The sequence below is a fragment of the Papio anubis genome, chromosome 18, assembly GCF_008728515.1.
Source record: "Papio anubis isolate 15944 chromosome 18, Panubis1.0, whole genome shotgun sequence".
Lineage (NCBI taxonomy): Eukaryota > Metazoa > Chordata > Mammalia > Primates > Cercopithecidae > Papio > Papio anubis.
The window spans coordinates 14,651,740-14,677,928 of NC_044993.1; the positions used below are offsets into that span (position 1 = coordinate 14,651,740).

Here is a 26,189-nt window from a genome sequence, read left to right on the forward strand (position 1 = left end):
CTTGGAGCTAGGTCACTTTTCAGAAAATGTTGACCTGATTGTCTTAGGTGACTCTTTCCAGGTTTGTCATTTCTATAAAGGTAGTAAAAAACAAAACCAAACATGAATTACATAGAGGCTACTTTTCCGTAAGCTATCACTTAGGTCATTTGATTTCATCTTCTCTATCACCGACATTCTAAAACTTCACAGTGATTTGCCTTGATGTGAATCTTTTTATTTTTTATTTTTTTGAGACAGAGTCGCACCCTGTCACACCCAGACTGGAGTGCAATGGCACGATCTCAGCTTACTGCAACCTCTGCCTTCCGGGTTCAAACACATCTCCTGGCTTAGCCTCCCGAGAACCTGGGATTACAGGTGCCTTCCACCACGCCCAGCTAATTTTTGTTTGTTTGTTTATTTTTGAGACGGAATGTTGCTCTATTGCCCAGGCTGGAGTGCAGTGGCATGATCTCGGCTCACTGTAAGCTCCACCTCCTGGGTTCACGCCATACTCCTGCCTCACCGTCCCCAGTAGCTGGGACTATAGGCACCCGCCACCACGCCCAGCTAATATTTTATATTTTTAGTAGAGACAGGGTTTCACCGTGTTAGCCAGGATGGTCTCGATCTCCTGACCTCATGGTCTCCCAAAGTGCTGAGATTACAGGCGTGAGCCACCGTGCCCAGCCAGTTTTTGTATGATTTAATAGAGACAGGGTTTCACCATGTTGCCAGGCTGGTCTGGAACTCCTGACCTAATGATCCGCCCACCTTGGCCTCCCAAAGTGTTGGGATTACAGGTGTGAGCCACCACGTCCAGCCGGATGCTTTTAAATTGGCTGCATCCATTGTTCTATGGCTCTTTTTATGGAAGCTCATCCTTCACTTCTAGGATGTTTCTTTTATTGTTTTTAACTTCCCCATATTTTCTGTTTTTGTGAAGTTCATATTAGTAGAATTGATACGACAGGCCAGGGCAGGCTAGGCTGAGGTAACAAACTCAGCAACTCAGTAGCATAATACAGTACATTATTTCTTACTGGTGTAAAGTCCAGTGTGAGGTGGGTAGCACTCTATCTTGTAACTCAATTGTATAGAACACCTAGGCTTCAGGGTTGCTCTGGCAAAGGAAGCATGAATACATAGATTTTCATGTAGTTCCTCTGTTTTCAGAATGGATTTCAGCCATGCCTTTTGAGTCTGGAACTTCTGTGGTTTTCATTTCTCCAGAGTAATGGGTTCTGCTGAATTGGGGATGGGGTAGAGCAGTAGTCTATGGTATGAGGTGCTGCTGAAGGAGATCTGGGACCTAGTTGCTCCTGATGGAGAATTCTAACTGGTTTTAGCCCTATTCCTTTCCTCTACCTCGAAAGGTTCCTGGTATCTCAATTTAATGAGCCTTTCTAGGGTACAGTAGTACACATTGGCTTGCCTGTTTTTGGCCATTCCACGTGGCTATAGGCTTAGGAGATCAGAGAAAACAAAAACCAAATCTAGTTATTACTTGTCTACTTGCTTTCTACTTTTTTTTTTTTTTTTTTTTTTGAGACGGGGTCTCACTCTGTTGCCCAGGCTATATATAGTACCACGATAATAGCCAACTGTAACCTTGAACTCCTGGCTTCAAGCGATCTTCTTGCCTCAGCCTCCCAGGCAGCTGAGACTACAGGTGCACACCATGATGCCTGGCTAATTTTTTTTTTTTTTTTTTTTGAGATGAAGTTTTGCTCTTGTTGCCCAGGCTGGAGTGCAGTGGCACAATCTCGGCTCACTGCAACCTCCGCCTCCTGGGTTCAAGCGATTCTCCTGCCTCAGCCTCCCAAGCGGCTGGGATTACAGGCATGTGCCACCACGGTGGCCTGGATAATTTTGTATTTTTAGTGGAGACAGGGTTTCTCCATGTTGATCAGGCTGATCTCAAACTCCTGACCTCAGGTGATCCGCCCACCTCAGCTTCCCAAAGTGCTGGGATTACAGGCGTGAGCCACTGCGCCCAGCCGATTTTTAAAAAATTTTTGTAGAGACAGGGTCTTGCCGGGTTGCCCAGGGCTCAGGTAATCCTCCCGCCCTTGGCCTCCCAAAGTGCTGGAATTACAGGCCCGAGCTACTGCACCTGGCTGCTTTCTACTGTCAGAAAATTTGGGCTGGGCACGGTGGCTCACGCCTGTAATCCCAGCACTGGGAGGCCAAGGCAGGAGGACCGCTTGAGCCCAGGAGTTTGAATCCAGCCCAGGCAACATGGTGAGACCCTGTCTTTAAAACATAAAAAAAGAAGAAAATTCTATTGACATCCCTTTTCTGTTACATTTCTTCTCATTATCCTTGTGTAGTTTCATCTTTTTAAACTTGCCACTATTTAGTAGGGTTTTGGCAGGATTGGAATAAAGCATGTGTTCAGATTACTATATGTAAGTGGCAGCTTCTGCTTGTTCTTCATTAGCTGGTCTGCCCCAGATTCTACCCAGAGCAAGGAAATTTAAAGGTACCCTTTCTAGTTTAGTACTCTGGAACACTGCGTTAAGCCTGAGATTTGGATGTGGGTTTATTTTGTAATTTTTAAAACAGTGTAAGAAAGCACCTCAAAATTTAGTGACTTTAAAAAATAATTGTTTTATTTTAATTTCTCTTGATTCCAAGGGTAGCTGGGCTCAGCTAGGCCGTTCTTACTCAGGGTCTGTTGTACAGTTGTAATCAGATAGTGGCTAAGTATGGAACCACTTCACAAGTTTCCTTACTCCCATGTCTGATGCCAGAGCTAGGTCAAACACCTGGGGGTTGGTACAGGCTTCTCAGACGTCTTGTCTCTGTGTGATCTTCCTATATGATCTCTCCAACATAGTGGCTGCAGAGTAACCAGACTTGTTTTGTGGTAGCTTGGAGTTTCAAAGGTACATTCTTGAGAAAGACTGAGACAGGGACAGACAGACAGAGCGTGCCAGGTGGAAACTATATCATCTTTTATTCGCTAGCCTCAGAAGTCATGTCGTGTCACTTCCACAGAACTCTTTGAGTTGAGACAGCCACGAAAGCCCATTCACTGTCAAGGGGTGATAACACAGACTCCCCCTCTAACTGGGGTAGTATCAGATTTCTGAAAGAGCATGTGGGGATGGGAAATTTGTGGCAACCATCTTTGGAATATACTATCTGCTATAGGGTTCTCTCTAGCATTGCTGCTTAATCTCAGGATAGCCTTGAATAAGTAACATAACCTTATATTTCAGTTTTCTTACTCACAAAGTGTAAATGTGTCAGTCAGCTCCTGCTACACTAGTGCTGTGTGGCACACCATTCCAAAACTCAGTGATATACAATGATAAGCATTTACTTGTTGCCTGTGTTCCTCTAAGTATCTGAGATTGAGTGATTTAGACTCGGCTCAGCTCAGCTCCAAGCTGCTTGTTTGTTGGATTCAGGTCTGCAGCATGTCTTTCTGCCATTTTGGACCAGCAGACAGTTGAGGTGTATTCATTCTCCTTATGACTCAAGGGACGAATTCAAGGGGCAGGAGAAACAGCACAAACATGTTTAAACTTCTCTTCCTCTCAGATCAGCTAATACTTCATTGGCCTTTGAAGCAAGTCATGTATCCAAGCTCAGCATCAGTGGAGTAGGGAAGTATTTTTTTTGTTTTGTTTTGGTTTTGTCCTTTTATTTTTATTTATTTATTTATTTATTTGAGACGTAGTGTCACTCTGTTGCCTGGGTTGGAGTGCGGTGGTGGGATCTCGGCTCACTGCAGCCTCTGCCTCCCGGGTTCATGTGGTTCTCCTGCCTCAGCCTCCCGAGTAGCTGGGACTACAGGCACCTGCCACTATGCCCAGCTAATTTTTTGTACTTTTTTTAGTAAAGACAGGGTTTCACCATGTTGGCCAGGCTGGTCTTGAACTCCTGACCTCATGATCTGCCCGCCTTGACCTCCCAAAGTGCTGGGATTACAGGCGTGAGCCACTGCGCCCAGCCTGTTTTTTTCTTTTTGAGACGAAGTTTTGCTGCGTTGTCCAGGCTGGAGTGCAGTGATGCTGTCTCAGCTCACTGCAACCTCTGCCTCCCAGGTTCAAGCGATTCAGCCTCCTAAGTAACTGGGATTACAGGCATGCACCACCCAGTTAATTTTTGTATTTTTAGTAGAGATGGGGTTTCATCATGTTGGCCAGGCTGGTCTTGAACTCCTGACCTCAAATGATCTGCCCACTTCGGCCTCCCAAAGTGCCGGAATTACAGTCGTGAGCCACCGTGCCTGGCCCTGGGCTCACTATTATAGCACATCCTAAAGTGCTGGTATTACAGGCATGAGCCACTGTACCTGACCTGGTTTTAAAACAAAAAAATGCTGGGCGCGGTGGCTCACGCCTGTAATCCCAGCACTTTGGGAGGCTAGGCGGGTGGATCACGAGGTCAGAAGATGAAGACCATCCTGGCTAACACGGTGAAACCCCGTCTCTACTAAAAATACAAAAAAATAAGCCAGGCGTGGTGGCAGGTACATGTAATCCCAGCTACTTGGGAGGCTGAGGCAGAAGAATGGCGTGAACCCAGGAGGTGGAGGTTGCAGTGAGCCTAGATCGCATCACTGCATTCCAGCCTAGGAGACAGAGCAAGACTCCGTATCAAACAAAAACAAACAAACAAACAAAAAAAAAACAAGAAAAAACTTATCAGAGGGCTACAAAAGAGGACACCGCTGCTGGCCATAATAGACTGCATTTAAACAAAATTCCTCAGGTGTTTTTGTTAACCTGGAAAGCCTAGGCAGGGATTAAACATTTCTCCTTCTCTCTTTATCTGAATTCTCAGGTACCATAAATACACTTTATTTGAGCCGTTAGGACCCAGTTTTAGTGAAGATAATTTTTTCAGATTTGAAATTAGACAAAATTCTCAGTCATGTTGCTTTCGTCCATTCTCAAATTATTGCTACTTTAACCAATTTTAAGGGATTTTGTTTCATCTTTGGGTTGTTTTGGATATAAAACAAGAGTCTTCTGCAGAGTCTTCTCTATTTATTTATTTATTTTTGAGACAGAGTCTCGCTCTGTTGCCCAGGCTGGAGTGCAGTGGCGTGGTCTCAGCTCACTACAACCTCCACCTCCTGGATTCAAGCAGTTCTCCTGCCTCAGCCTCCCGAGTAGCTGGGATTACAGGCGCCTGCCACCACGCCCAGTTAATTTTTTGTATTTTTAGTAGAGACAGGGTTTCACCACGTTGGCCAGGCTAGTCTCGAATTCCTGACCTCATGTTCCGCCTGCCTTGGCCTCCCAAATTGCTGGGATTACGGGCATCAGCCACCGCGCCTGGTGGCCTCTTTTTTTTTTTTTAAACTCTTATTTTTCTCCTTGAAATAGTGCCAGCCTAGGCATTATTTCCCAGTTCTATCACCCATATTCCCAATATTCCATCTCTCCATCTCAGCTTTCACTGGACATTTAAGTCTGAGTGCTAATCTGCATGTGGGGTGCAGTGTGAGGGCGTTTTTCAGCCTTCATGTCAGTAACCCAGCATGGAGATTTAGTATTGACTGCTGCAGTGTATTTCATGCTGAGAAGTCATGGAGGGGAGATAGACTACATTTAAACAACATTCCTCAGGTGTTTTTGTTAACCTGGAAAGCCTAGGCAGAGATTAGACATTTCTCCTTCTCTCTTTATCTGAATTCTCAGGTACCATAAATACCTTTATTTGATCCTTTAGGACTCAGTTTTAATGAAGATAATTGTTTCAGATTTGAAATTAGACAAAATTCTCAGTCATGTTGCTTTTGTCCATTCCCAAATTATTGCTAATTTAGCCAGTTTTAAGGGATTTTGTTTCATCTTTGGGCTGTTTTAGGGAGATACAATTTATACACATTGTTGTTTCATTTGTTAATTTTAGTGAGGGAAAGTGTCTTTTCTTTTTTGAGATGGCGCCTTGCTCTGTCGCCCAGGCTAGAGTGCAATGGCATGATCTCAGCTCACTGCTACTTGGGAGGCTGAGGCAGAAGAATTGCTTGAACCCAGGAGGCAGAGGTTGGGAGCCAAGCATGGTTCACACCTGCAGTCCCGACTATTTTGGAGATTGAGGAGGAAAGAATGCTTGAGGCCAGAAGTTTGAAGTTGCAGTATGCTGTGATCACTCCTGTGAATCACCACTGCACTCCAGCCTGGGCAACATAGTGAGCGAGACCTTGTCTCTAAAAAAGAAAGAAATTAACATTGGTACAGTGCCATTCACTAAACGATAGACTTCAGATTTTGACAGTTTTTCCACTAATAATCATGTGTGTTCCAGGACCCAAACCCATTTTCCACCTTTAGTTAATTGTCATGTCTCCTTGGTCTCCTCCCGTCCCATGAGAGTTTCTCAGCCTATATTTTTCATGATATTGCCTTTGGAAAGTGCTGGTCAGGTATTTTGTAGAATGTCTCTTCATTTGGGTTTGCTTCGTGATTTCTCATTAGAATGAGGTTATGGATGTTGGAGAGACCACCAGAGAGGGGACTTGCCCTTCTTATCTCATATATTACTGATGTTAGCTTTAATCATTTGGCAAGGTGGAGTTTGTCAGAGGTCTCCACTGCAAAGTTTTCCCTTTAAATTTATGGTTTTATATTGCTTTGTTCTTCCTTTTTTTTTTTTTTTTGAGACGGAGTGTCACTCTGTTGCCAGGGCTGGAGTGCAGTGGCGCAATCTTGGCTCACTGCAACCTCTGCATCCTGGGTTCAAGTGATTCTCCTGCCTCAGCCTCCCGAGTAACTGGGACTGCAGGCTCCCACCACCACGCCCAGCTAATTTTTATATTTTTAGTAGAGACGGGGTTCACCATGTTGGCCAGGATGGTCTCGATCTCTTGACCTCATGATCCGCCTGCCTCGGCCTCGCAAAGTACTGGGATTACAGGCGTGAGCCACCGCACCCAGCCGGGAAAATGTCTTTATTGAAAGTTATTGTAGGGCCGGGCGCGGTGGCTCAAGCCTGTAATCCCAGCACTTTGGGAGGCCGAGACGGGCGGATCACGAGGTCAGGAGATCGAGACCACCCTGGCTAACACGGTGAAACCCCGTCTCTACTAAAAAATACAAAAAACTAGCTGGGCGAGGTGGCGGGCGCCTGTAGTCCCAGCTACTCGGGAGGCTGAGGCAGGAGAATCGCGTAAACGCGGGAGGCGGAGCTTGCAGTGAGCTGAGATCCGGCCACTGCACTCCAGCCTGGGCGACAGAGCGAGACTCCGTCTCAAAAAAAAAAAAAAAAAAGAAAGTTATTGTAGTAAACTTTTATCATAATGCTGAGCATCCAGAATTTATTGAAAGCCCAGTGGATCTTTTTCTAGTTGTCTTTATTTCCTTTTCTAGCTTGTTTCTTTGTCTTTATTCTTCTTGTAAGCTTGATGTCTTTTTCCTTGGCACAGGGTGACTAAGGAAGTGGATGCTACATCTAAAGAGGCCAAATCCTTCTTCAAGCAGAATGAGAAAGAAAAACCACCAGCTAATGTCCCTTCAGCTCTGCCGTCACTCCCTGCTGGGTCAGGGTGAGTATTTGAGTCTCAGTCCCTGATGTACTTGGCATGTTGAAGAAGCTTTCAGTGCAAATACCTGCTTTCACTGCAGATCAAACTCCTTGCCTGAGAGAGAGAGAATTATGATGCTGCTTTGCCTTTGCTGCAATGTTTACCAGAATGGAAGATGCAAAGGAAAATTAGCCATAACTTTCTCAGGAGGATTGCTTGAGCCCAGGAATTTGTGATTAGCCTGGGCAATACATTAAGACCCTGTCTCTTAGAAAAAAAATTAGCTGGGCATGGTGGCTTGCACCTGTGTCCCAGCTACTGTGGAAGCTGAAGCAGGAAGATCACTTGAGCCCAGAAGGTTGAGGCTGCAGTGAGCCGTGATTGTGCCACTGCACTCCAGCCTGGGTGACAGAGAGAGATCCTGTCTCTTTAAAAAAAAAAAAAAAAAAAATAGAAGGGAGAAAATTAGCTGTAGCTTTCTTATTTGTTGCCAGCCTTAAAGAAGTCCTGGTTTATAGGATTGAACACAAAGCTGAACATGTAAATTTTACATTTAAAAATAATGCTTTTCAAATGAAAATATCAGCCTTCTTTAGAACTTTTCATGAAGATTTGGGTTGAACACTCACTGCCATCGTCTGTGATTTCAGAGGAACATAAAAAGATCAAAGATGATTTACAAATAATTTTCTTAACACATTGTCAGGAACTTAATAGTTTTTCTCCTTTCATATTTTTCATATTACTTGAGTTATTTTTAGCTGAAGGCTAGAATTATTTCTTTTTGGAAGAAGTAAAAATTATTTTCTTAACCTAAATGTGAGAAGTAAAGTATTACACTAAATCAGAGAGGCTTTAAGACTTACCACAGGGAAGTGAACATAGACCCATACTATGGATAGCCCTGACTACCCATCTGACTCCTGTAGGGAGTTCTGCAGTCTCCTACACTGGCTTCTGTGGCCCTTCAGTCAGATATTGTCCCCTCTTCCTTCCCTCCTTGAGCATACCTGTCATTGCTATGAGCGGTAAAGTTTTGTTTCACTTCTTTTTTTTTTTTTTTTGAGGTGGAGTCTTGCCCTGTCGCCCAAGCTGGAGTGCAGTGGTGCAATCTTGGCTTACTGCAAGCTTTGCCTCCTGGGTTCATGCCATTCTTCTGCCTCAGCCTCCCGAGTGTGGTGGCAGGCCCCCACACCCGGCTTATTTTCAGTAGAGATTAGGTTTCACCATGTTAGCCAGGATGGTCTTGATCTCCTGACCTCGTGATCTGCCCGCCTTGGCCTCCCAAAGTGCTGGGATTACAGGCGTGAGCCACTGCGCCCGGCCCCACATTTTTAAAAAGAGCGTTGATTTTCCTATTGGAGCGTGAGCTTTTTTAGGGTGGGCCCTCCCCATCTTTGCAGCCCTGGCTCTAAACAACAGAGTTATACTAGTGTACTCTCTTAGGTTGCATATACCCAGAAATAGACCCTGAGATAAAGGTTTAAGTGCGTGTCATTTATATGAGAGGTGATTCCAGGAAGCCCCAGTAGAGAGGTACAAGAGAGGAAAGAAGCCAGTAAATGTTGAGTTATCAAGCAGGTGACTGCTAGTTGTGGCTGGCACTCATTCCTGCTGGGAAACTTAGAGATTGGAAAGAACACAGTGAGGTCTGAGGAGGGTGGAATGTTTAACCTCCACTGCCCATCGGACATTGGCTCAGAGCTGCTTCCGCACATTCCTTGCCCTATGTCCTCAGGCTGGGAGCTGCAGGTGCTTGCAGTAAGATGCTGCTCTCAGCATGTACCATGGCACTGAATGCCAGGACATGTGGATGGGGCTAGTTCCTCAACTGTTACATCTTTATCTGCTTCATACTCAAGATATTTCTCTCCCACTGAGCAGAAGTCATGTAGTAGTTACACAGAAACCTAAGGAGGAAGAGGATTTGATTGCTTGATACCACAATAGAAATGACATAAAATCAGATGAAGGCAGCTGTAGAACAGAATTCTACAGACCTGCCCTGTTAATACTCTAGGCAAGTACTTTGTACACTGTGGTTTGGAATCATCAATTAAGAGAAAAGATCAGAGCACATCACATGTAGTAAGAGTAAATACTGTTTTCCAGCCTGGCCAACATGGTGAAACCCCATGCCTACTCAAAATACAAAAATTAGCTGGGCGTTGGTGGCACTTACCCATAATCCCAGCTGCCTGGGAGGCCGAGGCAGCAGAATTGCTTGAACCCAGGAGGCAGAGGTTGAAGTGAGCTGAGATTGCACCACTGCACTCCTGCCTAGGTGACAGAGGGAGACCTTATCTCAGAAGAAAAATAAATAAATAAATAAATACTGTTTTATAGAACTTTTATTTCAGTTACTGATATGCTTATGTTTGGCAACAAGCTGTATTTATTTTTTGTTTTTTTGAATTGGAATCTTGCACCGTCGCCTGGACTGGAGTACAGTGGTGTGAGCTTGGCTCACTGCAACCTCTGCCTCCCGGGTTCAGGTGATTCTCCTGCCTCAGCCTTCCGCCGAGTAGCTGGGATTACAGGCGTGCGCCGCGCCCGGCTAGTTTTTTGTATTTCTTAATAGAGACGAGGTTTCACCGTGTTAGCCAGGATGGTCTCGATCTCCTGACCTCGTGATCCGCCCGTCTCGGCCTCCCAAAGTGCTGGGATTACAGGCTTGAGCCACCGCGCCCGGCCGCCTGGCTAATTTTGTGTATTTTTAGTAGAGATGGGGTTTCACTATGTTGACCAGGCTGGTCTCGAACCCCTGACTTCGTGATCCATTTCCGCCCCCCGCCCCGACCTCCCAAAGTGCTGGCATTACAGGCCTGAGCCACCGCGCCCATCCAACAAGCTGTATTTTTAATAAAGATTCGGATTTTTAAAATTTGAAGCTGTAGGCTGAAACATGTTTTTAGCTTTATATTTATTGTATTGTTTGAAGGGGGTTCTCTTCAGACCAGTACCTTTATTTATTTACTTTTTTTTCGAGGCAGAGTCTTGCTCTGTCGTCCAGGCTGGAGTGCAGTGGCAGGATCTCGGCTCACTGCAACCTTCACCTCCTGGGTTCAAGCAGTTCCCTGCCTCAGCCTCCTGAGTAGCTGGGATTGCAGGCGCCCGCCACCATGCCCAGCTAATTTTTGTAATTTTAGTAGAGACGGGGTTTCACCATGTTGGCCAGGCTGGTCTTGAACTCCTGACCTCGGCCTCCCAAAGTGCTGGCATTACGGGTGTGAGCCACCACGACTGGCCGCCCAGACCAGTAGCTTTCAAACTTTCTTGACTGCCGCCCATCATAAGGAATACATTTTACATTATGCCCTTGTACACCTATAAAAATAGGTATGTGAAAAGGTGAGATAAAAATTTGGTGAAATATTTATGCTTACTATGTATAATATGCTCTGATTTTCTGTTTTACATTATTGTGTATAGAGGTGTCATTTAAAAAACTGTTAGGACCTGCTGAATTGATTTCACAATCAACTACAACCTGAATTTGACAAATACTGCTCTAGACTATGTATGGAATTAGCCTTCAGCAGGTGATTAAGAGTTGCCAGGTTTGTATGTGGTATTATTAAGGTGTTTCTTGCACTTATTGAAAGTATTACTATGAACGTTACCGCTGGATATAACCACCAGATGGAAATAAAGGCAAAGAAGCTCTTCTTAGGTTTCTGGTTAGTTTTAGCTAACACAGTTTTTACTTCTAGTTTCCTTGGATATTTCTTCTTAAAATAATCCCTGTTGATGCTTAGAGATTCTTCTTGGAAACTATATGTTTCAGAAAATACTCTGCTACTATAATTATAAAAATAACTAGAGAATGGAGAAATGGCAGCTTAAAATCAGCTTATTTAAGTCATTCATATAGAAATCTCACTGCTTGTCATATCTGTGCGTGCCTTTCTTAGAGCTAATAGCCTTTTTAGAATAAGAAATCTGCTGAGATGATATCTGTATTAGGGAGATCCAGCAGGAAACAGATGGCATTCTCAAATACAGTACTTTGAGGAGAGTTTAATAACTCACAAAGTGGTGGAAAACCATGGGGATACAAATATTGGTGTGGCCTCCCTGGGGCTGGTAATAATGAGACTCTATTACTACCCCTAGGCCTGAAAGGGCAAGAATGGGAACAGTTAATGGCAGGGGAAGACAGGGTTAGGTAGAATGGACCTCCTGACAGGAGCTGAGACCTTCTGTTAAGTAATGGACTTCCCCCAGAGGGAAGCCAAGGGAATAAATACCCAGATCTGTTTCTTCTCTCTCTGCAGCCTCTTAGGGAGCTCCATTGCCCTCTGAGACTTATTAAAGAATATTCTGACACTTGTTGAAACTGTGAGAACACTTTATCCAAAACTATTGCAATGGTTGTCAAGACTATCTCTAGGGTAGAGAGAGAGGGCTCAACTCTGAATACAGCAAAAACAGCTGGGGATTTTTGGCAGAATCGGGAGGCAGGTGGTCAGTGGATGGAAAATTACTAAGAGACATCAAGGATAGGGGTATTCTTGCTCAAGGCAGTCTAGTGTGATCAGATATCAAGGGTAGGGGATTCTCTCTAAACTGACTTAGCGCAGAATTATTTCTAAAACTGGGCCATGCAGGCCCAGCAAGGGCAGGGGCCAATTTCAAGCCTTAGTTGAGAAGAGGGCTCATTGGAGTCTGACTAAAGTTTGGTTTAAGGAGAGTCTTCATCAGGCCATCCTTACAGAACAGCTCCTAGAGCAGAGAGCCATGTGGGGAAGGGTATAGAGGGAATCTAGGGGCCAACCAGGAGCTATCTCAGGAGCTATACAAGTGAAATATTTTTCAGTAAAGAATGCTGACTCCCTTATAAACAGGGTAAAGTGAAATTTGACCAAAATCAGTTTCTTTGAAAGCCCTGATGGAACGTAACACATTACAAGGATATGTCTGCCAAGTGCCTGAGTAAAAGTCTTCAGAGTTGTATATTAAAATGTACATGTTTAAGTATGATACTGTGAACCTTGGATTTCCGAGTAAATCCAGAATGACCTTCAAGGTTGGTATGCTCATTTTTATGAAATGCATCTCAGAAAGCTTTACAATTACAATTGTGCTTGGGAAAAGACGGGGCCAAGAGGAATTCAGCTGATCTAGGGTAACTGAGTGGGCACATTTTATCAGTGTAAATATTAGTATCTGTCAACACACTCCACATGCAGGGTATAGAAAGTCTTTTCAAGGGAAGGATCTACAGGAATAATCTAGTGTCTTAAAATAAAATTATCTTAATGCAGTCAAATTTTTTTCCCACAGAGTTTTTTTCATTTTGGGAGCTGCTTCAGTTTATAGAAATTGTCCTAAAGAAACACTTTATTTGTTTATTTTCCTCTAAACAGATTTAAGCAATACAGGAAAACCAGAGCAGGAGAGTAAAACATCCTGTCCCACATCTTTTGCTAACATAAGCACAGATTCAGAAATAAGAACAGATTTAGAGGAGGAAATGTTTATAACTGAAAATGCATTTCCTCCATGTGTTTAAAATAGCACACTGCTTAGGCTATAAAAAGCCAAAGTTTATGTTTTGGGAATGGAATAAGCCCAATTTTAATTAGAGGCAGGAATCAGACTACAAAAATTACTCTCCTACATTTGGTAGTAAAGCACAAAGCTTAGTGTGTCTAAATTCTCATGGTGTTGTCATTCCATGCTCTTGATCCGCCTCTTCCCTCACTCACCAGTCCTTACTACCAGTACTGTTAGCCACTTGCATCCAGTTTTCTCAACATTTGCTGGTATCTGGCTGGCCAGGCTTCAACCCCACATTTGCTATCTATTTTCAAGCCAACATTTACTATTTACTTTATTCCAACAGCGGGCCACCATCAGTGTCATTAAAATTTGTAATCCTACCCTTAGGCATTGACTTGTTTAATTAAGGGCCTGCTGTTTAGCTGCCTCTTTATAGATTGAGAATGACCTAAAGCAATATAACTTAAGAGGGAAAGATATCATTTTCCCGTATAGTTTTAGCCTTCTTGATCTATGGAGTGAAAAAAAAAGAAGGCCTTCATTTTGAGTCTCAAACAACATCATAGGTGATGTCAGTGTAGCAATGTTTTCCCCAAAGATAGAAGACACAGAATCCCTCACAGTACCATCCTGAAGATACAAGACCCAGACTAAGGACTGAGAAGACAGTAATGCTGACCATTGTGGTTTGCCAAAATTCAGTGTATGTAATCAGTCACCAGCAATCTTTGGTTTTTGAGCAGAGTCTTCCTGTCTGAGCAGCTAATGGTGTGATCTCTCCTGGTCTCCTCATTTGGCCAATATTTTAAACTCTAGAAGTTGACATAAAAATCTGGATTACTGGCTTTTCTTGAGAAATGAAAATTTCTGCCACTACCTTCCCTCTTCACCTATGGTAACACTGGGTTGGCACAGAGTAGATGAGATTTGCCCTTTTGTGGTCCCTACTCAGTGGCTTTACTCATTTGTATTACCTGCATGGTTCCTGTAGGCAACTGTTTTTCCCACTCTAGGGTAACATGTTTCCCTTTGATGACCATGTTAATTTCCTTTTGGAAACAATTTGTTCTCTGGATTAAATACCAAACCTACTATCTTCTCAGACTGCGGGTTAAATATTCTTTATCCTTTTTGAAAGAATAAATAACTCCTATTTATTGACTGCTTCACCACATTTAAGGCACAATTCTAAATGTTTTACATATATTATTTCACTTAACCCACATAAACTTTCCAAGATGTAGGCACTAACTTTGTGCCCATTTCACAGATCAGGACACTGAGGTTCAGAGAGGCACCCTTCACTTGTTGAAGTTACATAGTTGATGATTGGTCGAGTTTGGATTTCAGCCCAAATCTATTTGAGACCAAAGCCTGGCTCTCAGCCACTTTGCCATTGCCACTGCTCTTTCTTATCCTCCTGATAGATTTTGTTGTTGTTGTTGTTGTTAAAAAGAATCTCTCCTCAGTTTCATAACTGGTGAGGGACTCTTTGAAAGCTATTTTGTTATTTTTGAAGAAAGTGAGAGGACTGTTTCTCCCCTTTTCCTTTGTAAGCTTTTCCTCATTAATATAACCATTTTCTATACTTTTGTTTCATTCCTGTCTCAAGAAAGTGAAGGCCTAACACATTAAAAAAAAGAGTTCCAGGTGTGTTTGTACATTGATACCTGTCAGCAGCAACAGTGAAGCTGTGGACAAGATGTGATGTGGGGAATAGTGGCTATTACTGTTTCTAGAGGGTAATCGTCTCCTACTGAGGTGTGAATCCTACGTTGTGGGCAACTTATATGTTGATGGAGAGCCAGGTAGGAGTATCTTTGTCCAGCTTGTGTCAAGTGCATTTCTTCTAGTGATCATTTGTTCCAGGATAGGACTAGCTAGAGATAGCTTTTAATAGGATGTTACAGGAACTAGTGGTGACAATGGAAATGATTGATTTTAGCAGCTCTGGTGGTACTGTTGTTATCTTACTTATCGACTCCAGAATGATGTGGTTTGTGTAGAAGTAAGAATACCCTGTGCCTAGCTCGCCTTCATGTTCTTCAGTGGATGTTAATACCCTGCTTCATTTGTTTTTAACTTATTCTTGATTTGTTTTAAAATAAGCCTTTATAGGTATTGCAGGTACAGAGTAAATAGGGATTGAATAAGGAAAATAATTTTTTAAAGATTTTCCCGTGAATATCTGGAGTATTTTGAATCTTTTAAAGGCAATTTCATTCACATTGTTGATTCAAAGCTCTTATTCCAGGCTAAACTAGTAACTGAGATAAGTATGAATGGGGAGTCTAGTGATATCCTTTTGGGAGGGAAGAGGATATCTGACAATTCGGATCATGAAATAAAGTCCTTGCCAATCTGAGCATCTAAATGAGACTCCAAACGTAGAAAAGGTTTCTCTTTTTTTTTTTGAGATGGAGTCTCGCTCTGTTGCCCAGGCTGGAGTGCAGTGTCGGGATCTCGGCTCACTGCAGCGTTCATCTCCCAAGTTCAAGTTATTCTCTTGCCTCAGCCTCCCAAGTAGCTGGAGTTACAGGCGCCCGCCACCATGCCCAACTAATTGTTGTATTTTTAGTAGAGACGGGATTTCACCATGTTGGCCAGGCTGGTCTCAAACTCTTGACCTCAAGCAGTCCACTTGCCTCGGCCTCCCAAAGTGCTGGGATTACAGGCGTGAGCCACTGTGCCCGGCCAAAAAGTTTTCTTTTTTTTTTTTGAGGTGGAGTCTCGCTCTGTCGCCCAGGCTGGAGTGCAGTGGCCGGATCTCAGCTCACTGCAAGCTCCGCCTCCCGGGTTCACGCCATTCTCCTGCCTCAGCCTCCCAAGTAGCTGGACTACAGGCGCACGCCACTTCGCCCGGCTAGTTTTCTGTATTTTTTTTTTAGTAGAGACGGGGTTTCACCGTGTTCGCCAGGATGGTCTCGATCTCCTGACCTCGTGATCTGCCCGTCTCGGCCTCCCAAAGTGCTGGGATTACAGGCTTGAGCCACCGCGCCCGGCCCAAAAAGTTTTCAAAGCAAAAACTTTTTTCATTTATGGTCACCAGGATGATGTAACCTCTATCAGTTTGGATTGAATACCTACAGCAAATACTCTGAACCTAGGAATTATCTATAGTGATTTTCAAGGTTGCCTGGAGTTAAATAAATTCTAGTGTTCTTAGAAAATTCTATGAAGAGATGAACTTTATTACACACAGCAGCCTTTTTCCTTTGCTCTTAGCCTCAAATTATAGTGCCAATAAGTTTCAAACATCTGTGATTTTAAGACCCAGATGTCTATCAGGATCACAAACTTTTTTTTTTTTTTTTTAATCTTACTTTAAGTTCCGGGATACAGGTACAGAACGTGCAGGTTTGTTACATAGGAATACATATGCCATGGTGGTTTGCTAGGATTACAGACTTTTAAAACTTTATTTTGTCATATTCCTGTACCCTTGGTTGTGCCAAATTGTCTTGGTGAGAAAAATGAGTCAGTTAAATGCTTTAGGTGCTGCTTGGATGTGTAGGGAAGAATAGAATAGGTATGTGAAGTTACGATAGTCATACAGTTTACTTAGTATGATAATATAAATTGATTTGGGAACAAGAAAAGGAAGACCTTCATTTAAGAAGATGATTATGGTACTCTAGGAATGAAGTGAAAATATTTTGGTTGACTTTAAAACAGTAATTTATTATTGTTTCATAGGACTTTAACTTCTTTTAGTGTACACTAGAGGGCAGAATTCCACCTGAAAAGATAGCTGGTCTTGGCCAAGATCCCAGGAAGCATTAAGCAGCATTCTTAAGATTAGGTGAAAGAGTGTTGTACATTTTTCTTTGCCTAATTAGATTAGTCTCTTGGTATGAGATTTCTATGTACTCTGCAGTTTCTATTTTTTTTCTTTTATTAGAATTTATTTTTTTCAACTCTACCGTTGTGCTTAGAAAATGAGAAATGATTTTTCTTCTCTCATTTTTTTCTTTGGGATACAAAAACTCTTGTTGTTTTGAATTTTTTTTTTTTTTTATTACAAATAAGAAAGTAAAAATGACCTGTAGTCCCACCACTTAAATTTTTTCAGAGAGAAAGCAGTGAAAGTTCCTTTCTGCCTGTCCAGTTGTTAATTCTTATCCCTAGAAGCTGATAGCTGTTAACTGATGATCAGTTTTGTGCAGATCCTTCCCTGTGCTATGATAATATATTATATTCATATATATTAATGTTAGTCACAAGACTCTCCATTCATACTTATCTCAGTTACTAGCTAGCTTGGCCTGGGATAATATCTTTGAATCAGGAATGTGAATGAAATTCCCTTTAATAGATTCAAAATGTTCCAAGTATTCATGGGAACATCTTTTAAAAATTATTTTCCTTATTCGATTTCTAATCTATATACTCTGTACCTGCAATACCTATCAAGGTTTATATAAAAATAAATTAAGAAGTTAAAATCAATGATCAGGAAAAAGAATATATACATATATATTGTATACATACATATGTATTGCATTCGTATATACTTAAAACAAAAATGGACTTGCCCTGTCTGTACTGGTCTGCAGTATATATATATACACATATATTTAGTTTCTTCTTGCAACTTATATTTTTACCTAACAGTCTATCTTGTGCATCTCTCCAGGTTCAGTATAAACATCTATATTTGTTTATGCCTGCCTGGTACTCCATTTTGTGACTGTTCCATAATTTGAGTGCCCCTTCTCTTATTGATGAACATTTACTAGTTTTCCAAATTTTACAGTTATTGATAATTCTGTGGTAATTCTTACACGTAAGTTTTTCATGCTCTCAGGCTGTTATTTCTGAAGGACAGAATTTTAGAAGTGGGATTGCTGGGTCATTGGGTATGTGCATCTTAAATTCTAATAGCTGCTGCTGAATAGGCAGTAGCAATTTGAAGTCATGCCAGTATTATGTGAGAAGACTAGTTTCCATACAATTACCAATATGTATTTATTTGCATTTCTCCACAATAATTGTAGTAACTGTATCTTTATAACCTGTTGGTTTGTGTGGTGGTTTAAAATTTTTCCTCTTTTTTTTTTTTTTTTTTTGAGATGGAGTCTCGTCTGTCACCCACCCAGGCAGGAGTGCAGTGGTGTGATCTTGGCTCACTGCATCCTCTGCCTCCTGGGTTCAAGGAATTCTCCTGCCTTAGCTTCCCAAGTAGCTGGGATTACAGGCATGTGCCACCACGCCCGGCTAATTTTTGTATTTTTAGTAGAGATGTGGTTTCGCCATGTTGGCCAGGCTGCTCTCCTGACCTCAGGTGATCCGCCTGCCTCAGCCTCCCAAAGTGCTAGGATTACAGGTGTGAGCCACCATACCCAGTCAAAATTTTTCGTCTTTTGAAAACCGTTACCAAAACAGACTTTTTATTAAAGTAATACTATTTTGTGCATTTGTCAAATGTTATGGAATGAATAAATTAAGGTTTGCCTATTACCTGTAGGTAGTTTCCATATTGTATCAAATTATCAAGGTTAATTAATCCTCAGCCATTTAAGAGATCAGGTTAAAAAAATCTAAATTTTATAAACACTGAGATAAATTGTGAGCCAAATTTGGGGCTGTATCTTTGTTTTTTTTAAGACGGAGTCTTGCTCTTTCGCCAGGCTGGAGTGCAGTGGCACGATCTCGGCTCATTGCAACCTCCACCTCCCAGGTTCAAGCAATTCTCCTGCCTCAGCCTCCCAAGTATCTGGGACTACAGGTGCCTGCCACCACGCCGAGCTAATTTTTGTATTTTTAGTAGAGACAGCGTTTCACCGTATTGACCAGGATGGTCTCAATCACTTGACCTCATGATCCACTCGCCTCAGCCTCCCAAAGTGTTGGGATTACAGGCTTGAGCCACCGTGCCCAGCTGGGGCTGTATCTTATTGATCCTTTGCAAATGCTATGTGCTGCTTCACTCTTAGGTTCTTTGTGTTGGAAGGTACTATTTCAAAATGTTTCAACATCAGGGAAGAATATCATTCATCCTAATCATAGCAATCAGTGATTTTTATGTTCTCATTAAGGTTCTTATAAAGGCAACTTGCTGCCATTTCCTGAATGGTTCTAACTGTACAGAAAGATTCATATTAGATAAATACTTTAATTTGGATTGAGGAATTTTTCTTTTGGGAGAGGCTGAGCAGCTGTGTTTTAATTATTTTGGTCAAGGACTGAAAATCAGGCTAGTCTGAAGTCCAGCACTTAACTGTATTCAGTTACTTGAATTTTGGATTGTGCCACAACCCTATTACCCTATTACCCCGATAAATTTAAGCTGAAATAATTTAAAGCCAGGCTAATATTTTCCCATCATTGAGGAAATGGAAGATTCTAATCAAACACTCGTCTTTAGACCTAGTAATTCTGGATGCTTAAGACCATAAAACATAACCTTTTGATTATTAGCATTTCCTTGAATTTGAAATGTAGTACAATTTCAACAGTTGCTAATTTGAGAATGCACAGGAAAAACTCATGCTTTGCATCGGCTTCTGCTTTAAACTGAGATCCTATAGTCCTAGCTGCTTGTGAGATGATGTGCCTGTAGGAAGTGGAAACAAAAGGAGAAGAGTTTTCCCTACAGTCAGATACAGCATGACATGACTTGTTTGGCCAGAAGTGAGAATTAGGAAGGTCCAAGGAATATCATGTACAAAACGCTCTTGATCTTGGTCTCTAGTATAGTGTTATTTGCTTCAAAGCAAAACTTGGAGGAAGTTTCCTTTAGAACAGTAACCACAAGCATCACGTCTGCTTTTCAGCCATGTTTCTGTTTGCGCTATGAGGTTAACTAAATCCAAGTTTTTGATACCATTTTAGAAGGGCACACTGATTTAGCCTGTGTTGGACCAGTGTGACCTCGATTTCTCTGTCTTGATGTGGTGAAACCAGCTTTCCTGTTGGGCTAACTTGGGTCAGCTGTGTATTTCACAGTATCCTGCAAGCCTAAGCCAGGCAGAATTTCAGCTGTGTAAAGGCTTAGATTATGAAGTATCTATCTGTCTTTATAGAATATATTTTTTAAACCCTTTGGAGTAGAACTTTTAACACCACAATGAAAGAACTTTTAACACCATAATGAAATCAGTGTTTTCAAGGGATACTAGGGAAGGTTTGTGACAAAGGCTTTTATTTTGCTTATATTTTATCAATCACTCAGGAAATTAGTTGGCAATGGAAAATGGAACACAACTCTGTGCCAGTGTAGTATGTCATCTAATTGTGGTACTCTGTCTCAGAATACCCCTTCTCGGTAAGACTGGTATGCCTCTGAGCTTTTTTTTTTTCTTTTGTTTTTTTCTTTTTTCAGACAGGGTTTCACTCCCATCGCCCAGGCTGGAGTGCAGTGGCAAGATCTCAGCTCACTACAACCTCTGCATTCTGACTCAAATGATCTTCCTGCCTCAGCCTCCTTTGTAGCTGGGACTACAGGCATGCACCACCATGCCTGCCTTATTGCCTCTGAGCCTTTTCTGTATTTGTTTAGGGTTTTCTCAAGATTCACAGGCCTCTTGTCTTTATGCATCTAATAATGTCATCGGCTGGGCGCGGTGGCTCAAGCCTGTAATCCCAGCACTTTGGGAGGCCGAGACGGGCGGATCACGAGGTCAGGAGATCGAGACCATCCTGGCTAACACGGTGAAACCCCATCTCTACTAAAAAAAATACAAAAAACTAGCCGGGCGAGGTGGCGGGCTCCTGTAGTCCCAGCTACTCGGGAGGCTGAGGCAGGAGAATGGTGTGGACCCGGGAGGCAGAGCTTGCAGTGAGCTGAGATCCGGCCACTGCACTCCAGCCTGGGCGACACAGCTAGACTCCGTCTCAAAAAAAAAAAAAAAAGTCATCTACTGCTGCAGCTTTAACCATTTTTTCAACATTGATGATTCTCTCTCTGCTCTGTCCTTTCAGTATTGCTTTTCTCCTGAGCTCCAGACCCATATCTCTTGCTGCTTGCAAGCGATTTATTCTGAAACCCCTTGATCCACAACTGGTCCAATATTTAACTCATTTTCCCTAAATCCTCCCGTATTACAGAAGTGAAGAAACCAAACCTGTGAAATTAAGTAGCTTGCCAAAGAAAGAGAACCTGGACTGGAATCTGAGGCTTCTTTCCAGTCTAGTGTTCTCATCTGCTGGGCCAAAACTGCCATTGTCGGTGAAGGGAGAATGTACCACTATTTTCCTCAATAGTAGTTGAGTCCCAACCTCAGTGTCACCTTTAGTTTTTCCCTTTCTTGTCTCTCGCCCTAGCCCCTAACTGCCCAATCCAGTGAGTTTAACTCTACTTTCAAGATGTCTCTAAGTATTCATTCATATCCCCCTCCTCTCATTTTATCTCCTCTCTCATTGCCTTTTTCTGGGTCTTACATTCTTTCTTTCCTTTTTAAAAAAACTATTTTAATCTTAATTTTTTTTATTGAGACAGGGTCACTTTGTTGCCCAGGCTGATCTCCAACTCCTGCCTTCAGGCATTCCTCCCGTGTTGGCCTCTGAAAGTGCTGGGATTACAGGTATAGGCCATTGCTCCTGGCCCTGGGTCTTACATTCTGAAGCATCTGTTGCTGTGTAATTAAAATATTTTCTAAAGTCTTTTGAAAGGCTTGGACTGTTGTAATCATTTCCTAAGTTTACATAAAGCCTGTAGTCACTCTTCCTCTCTCTACGTGCCACTGCTAGGGTAATTTGGCAGAGATTTAGCTTAGATAGTGTCACATGCTCAAAAATTTTATCTTTGTTGTCTATAAGTTCTAGTTGATTTAGCTGCTACTGTCTTGCTAACTCTCAAAAAAATCCTTCAGTTCACTGTCAATATTTCCTTTTATGTTTAATATGTTTTTACTCTTTAGCGAGGTTTTATCTGTGGTGTGATCTTCTGTGACCTGGGGTTAAACTTGTTTTTCTTAAAAGTGGGGATGAATTTGCTTCTTCTAGATGCTCTTGCCTGGGCCAATTTTTATGTTAATTCTTTGGTTTGGAGTGCCTGGAACATTCAGATATTATAATTGAAAGTATAATTTTGAAGCCCAAATCTATGTGGGTTGCAGGCCCAAGGTTTCATTCTGATTCTTTTTTTTTTTGAGACGGAGTCTCGCTCTGTCGCCCAGGCTGCAGTGCAGTGACCGCATCGCAGCTCACTGCAAGCTCCGCCTCCCGGGTTCACGCCATTCATTCTCCTGCCTCAGCCTCCCGAGTAGCTGGGACTACAGGTGCCCGCCACCTCGCCCGGCTAGTTTTTTGTATTTTTAGTAGAGACGGGGTTTCACCGTGTTAGCCAGTATGGTCTCGATCTCCTGACCTCGTGATCCGCCCGTCTCGGCCTCCCAAAGTGCTGGGATTACAGGCTTGAGCCACCGCGCCCGGCATCATTCTGATTCTTAAGAGAGACCTTTTTTCCTACCCCCTACAGCCCAAAGCTTAGATACACTTTCTTCTCTGTTCCTTGGGCTGTTACATGATTTTTTTTTTTTTTTCTAACTCGATCCTTTCATTGAGGATGGGTATACTTTCCACTTTCAGTCTTAGTTCTAGTTTTCTACTGCCCGTAAGCTCAAGACCATTTTTATTATCACGTGGCAAATAAAACCCAGACTGGAAGTTATTGAAACTGTCTTCCCCCCCCCCCACCCGCCCGCTGTAACCACTATATCAGCTCATGTCCTCTACTGTGGTTTTCAGTTCCTTCTTTGATCCAAACACCCGGGGGTTGCCCGTTCTTCCTTATGAGTTTAGCTATACACTTAAAATAATTTTTGGTATATTTTATCTAGCATTTCTGGATCTTTATCTGGAAAATGTTTCGGTTATCTGAAGCATTCATCTTGCCTAAAATAGAAGTTCTTTGGCTTTAAGTGCAGATACCCTATGTAGCTTTTCTTTCTTGTTTTTGAGATGGAGTTTCACTGTGTTGCCCAGGCTGGAGTGCAGTGGCTCGATCTCAGCTCACTGCAACCTCCACCTCCTGAGTTGAAGCAATTTTCCCGCCTCAGCTTCCTAAGTAGCTGGGACTACCAATGTGTACCTGTACGCTTGTCTAATTTTTGTGTTTTTAGTAGACACAGGGTTCCACCATATTGCCCAGGCTGGTCTCAAAAACTCCTGGGCTCAAGTAATATGCCCATCTTGTCCTCCCGAAGTGCTTGGATTACAGGCATGAGTCACTATGCCCAGCGATCCCTTTTTTTAAAGGGTACTTTAAAAAAAACAAATAAATAAACCTTTCATTTTGAGAGGTTGTATACTCATGTGTAGTCATATAAAATAATGCAGAGATTCCTTGTACCTTTGACCCAGTTTCCCCCTATGGTACTATCTTATAATATTACAACTGGGATATTGACATTGACACATATAGTCAAGATGTAGAACATTTTCATATCTGCTGAGATTCCTCATGTTCTCTATAGTTACATACACTTTCCTCCTGCCCTCACCCCCTCCTTAACCTCTGGTAATCACTAATCTAGAGATTTCCTTTTTGGGAGTTTTTAAATGACAAATTGTTTCCTTAATAGTTACAGGGCTCTTTCATATTGAGTGTCTTATTGTTTGTCATTTTTGAGGAACTGGTCTACGTTGTCAAATTTATTTGGGTAGAATTCTGCATAATATTCTCTTATCCTTTTGATACCTGTAGTGATATCCCATTTCATTCCCTCCGATAGTGGTAATTTGTGCCTTCTCTCTCTCTCTCTTTTTTTTTTTTGGTCAGTCTTGCTAGACATTCGTTGATTTTATTGATCCGTTCAAAGAACCAGCTCTTTGTTTCATTGATCTTTACCTATTGTCTTTGTTTTCAATTTCATTCACTTCTATAATTATTTCCTTGCTTCTGCTTGGTTTGCCTGTATATTGCCCTTTTTTTTTTACTAGGTTCTTGAAGTTGGAACTTAGATAATTGATTTGAGACTTTTCCTCTTTACACTGTATGTATTTATTACTACACATTTCCCTCACACACTGCTTTAGCTATGTCCAACAATTTTTGATACATGTATGATTTTATCCCGTTCATTATTTTTTACTTCCCTTGAGACTTTCTTTTTGACCCATGCATTATTTAGAAGTGTATTGTTTCATTTCCAAGTGTTCAGAGAGTTTTCTGTTGTCTTTCTGTTGTTGCTTTCTAGTTTGATCACGTTGTTGGTGAATACATTCTCTGTGATTTCAACTCTTTGAAATTTGTTGATATTAATTTAATGGGCCATTGATATTTATTTTATGTCTTGTATATTCTATGGACACTTGGAAAGACCAGTATCTTTGCTTTTACCCCAATATCTTTTAAATAAATTCTTTTTCTGTCATCCAGTCAGTGTCTGTATCTTGTATCTAAAAACTCTAATTACTACCCCTTTGCAACTGCATTTGTTTAATAGCCTTTATTGTAGCACTAACTATCCCATACTCTCTAATCGTCAGTTTACACCCTAGTCTCCATCACTACACTGTGAGCTTAAAGGCATAGATTTTGTCTTTTTGGTATGTGTCCAGCATGCTACGTGGCAAATAATTTATAGTATTTGATTAAGGAGTAAATGAATAGCTTTTTTAAATGATCACCGTTTTTTAAAACTTTGATCTGTGGAGATTTAATTCTTATCCTTTTAGTTTTGTGTATTTTGTCAGTTTTCATCTTAAAAGCAGGGTGGTTTTGGTTTCATAGCTTGTGTTCAGCAAGTAACTGACCCCAGAAACAGACTGTAAATGTCTATTATATGATTGGAATGACATTTTATTTCGGCTTAATCATGCCATAGTTCAAGTAGAGACATGTGAGAAGTTCCTTACTCATTCCACAAGACCTATTTTGCAACTCCTGCTATTTCCTTTATTTCAGGTTGACTTGTCCTCTAGTTGTAGAAGTGTTGTTTCTATAGCAATGCAGTTTACAATGCACATGCCTGTCAGAGTGTGCAGAAACCCTGCTATGTTGCCTGGAAGCTTTGTTTTCCAGTCAGAAAGGAAGCACATGGTATTCCCTCAGCCTTTCCTGCACTTAACTTTGGGTTGCCTTGTGGATAACAAGAAGCTCTTGGTTGTTTTCTACCATAGATGCTAGGTTAAAATGTATCTAAGGGATTTTGATGTATAATGTACCCTGTTACTGCAGTGTTCAGGCTGTGGCTGGTGACTGCTAGCAAAGTTGCTGCATGGAATAGATGTAGGGGACATTACAGGAATGTGAGCTAAACATTCTGCCACTCAGCGTGAAATTCTATTTATTGCTAAGGCAGTTTGGGGCAATTGCCTGTTTGTTGCTTTGGAGGATTTTCTTATAGTTTTTACTGCCTGTGACAACACAATAGAACTGACTGAACCTGGAGAAGTGGAGAAGCAAACTGTTGGCCTTTCTGAGTGGTTTCCCTGACCTTCAACTAGGAGCATATTTAGTGACTTCATGTTTTTCTTCCTTTGGAACTAAATTGACTAGATTGTACTTGAACACAAGGAGTCTTTTTCATATCTTCTCTCACACTTAGTGTCTTCTTTGCCACCTTTTTCTTTTATTTCTTTTGTTACTTCAGCTGGAAACCTTGTTATATGGACATTCATTGGAAATATTCGAGAAAGAGATGAGTTATAAATAGAGCAGCATTTCAGAGAGACAAGGATATCATCTTAATTGTGATTGGTCAAGTAAATTGAAGAGATTTGTGTGAACTCACACCAGTATAGTGGTAGAAGAATGATGGAGAGCATTTTAATGATAATTATACTCCACACTTCAATATTTTCTCAGTCTTCATGTATTCATCTATTCATCATGTATCAAACAGCATTCTTTAAGTACTGTTTTTTGGTTTCCATAGCATTTGACTTTTATGACAGTAGGTAGGTTCATTTTCACAGGGGCCTTAAGTGTTCAATTCAATGAGTTTTCACAATTGCCTACATCTGTATAACTGATACAGGGCACAGCCAGGCCCCCAGTTGGGGCTTATCCCTGGAGGGTCTTGGCTTTGCTCAGGAAATAATTCAAGAGCTAGCTGGTGGTAGAAGAAAATAGCTTTATTGAAGCGGCAGTGTTATAGCTCCTTGACTGCTCCTGCAGAGCAGGGTTACCACATAGGCATTGTGCTGAGAGTAGCAGTAGCAGCTCAGGGCATTTCTGCAGTCATATTTGTTCCTACTTTTAATTACATGCAGATTAAGGGACAGTTTATGCAGAAATTTCTAGGAAAAGGGTTGTAACTTATGG

General features: G+C 41.8%; 1 protein-coding gene across 2 annotated transcripts in view; it reads left to right on the plus strand.

Moving 5' to 3' along the window:
• Positions 1 to 26,189, plus strand: part of CFDP1 (craniofacial development protein 1) — a 150,234-nt gene that overhangs the window by 37,361 nt on the left and 86,684 nt on the right. Inside the window, exons 5-6 of one of the 2 annotated variants that reach the window (XM_017953572.3) lie at positions 7,373 to 7,492; positions 21,417 to 21,501. In XM_017953572.3, the coding sequence (XP_017809061.1) occupies positions 7,373 to 7,492; positions 21,417 to 21,501 (205 nt within the window). The remainder of the gene's footprint in view (positions 1 to 7,372; positions 7,493 to 21,416; positions 21,502 to 26,189) is intronic. The other variant, XM_003917190.3, reaches the window with a different exon arrangement.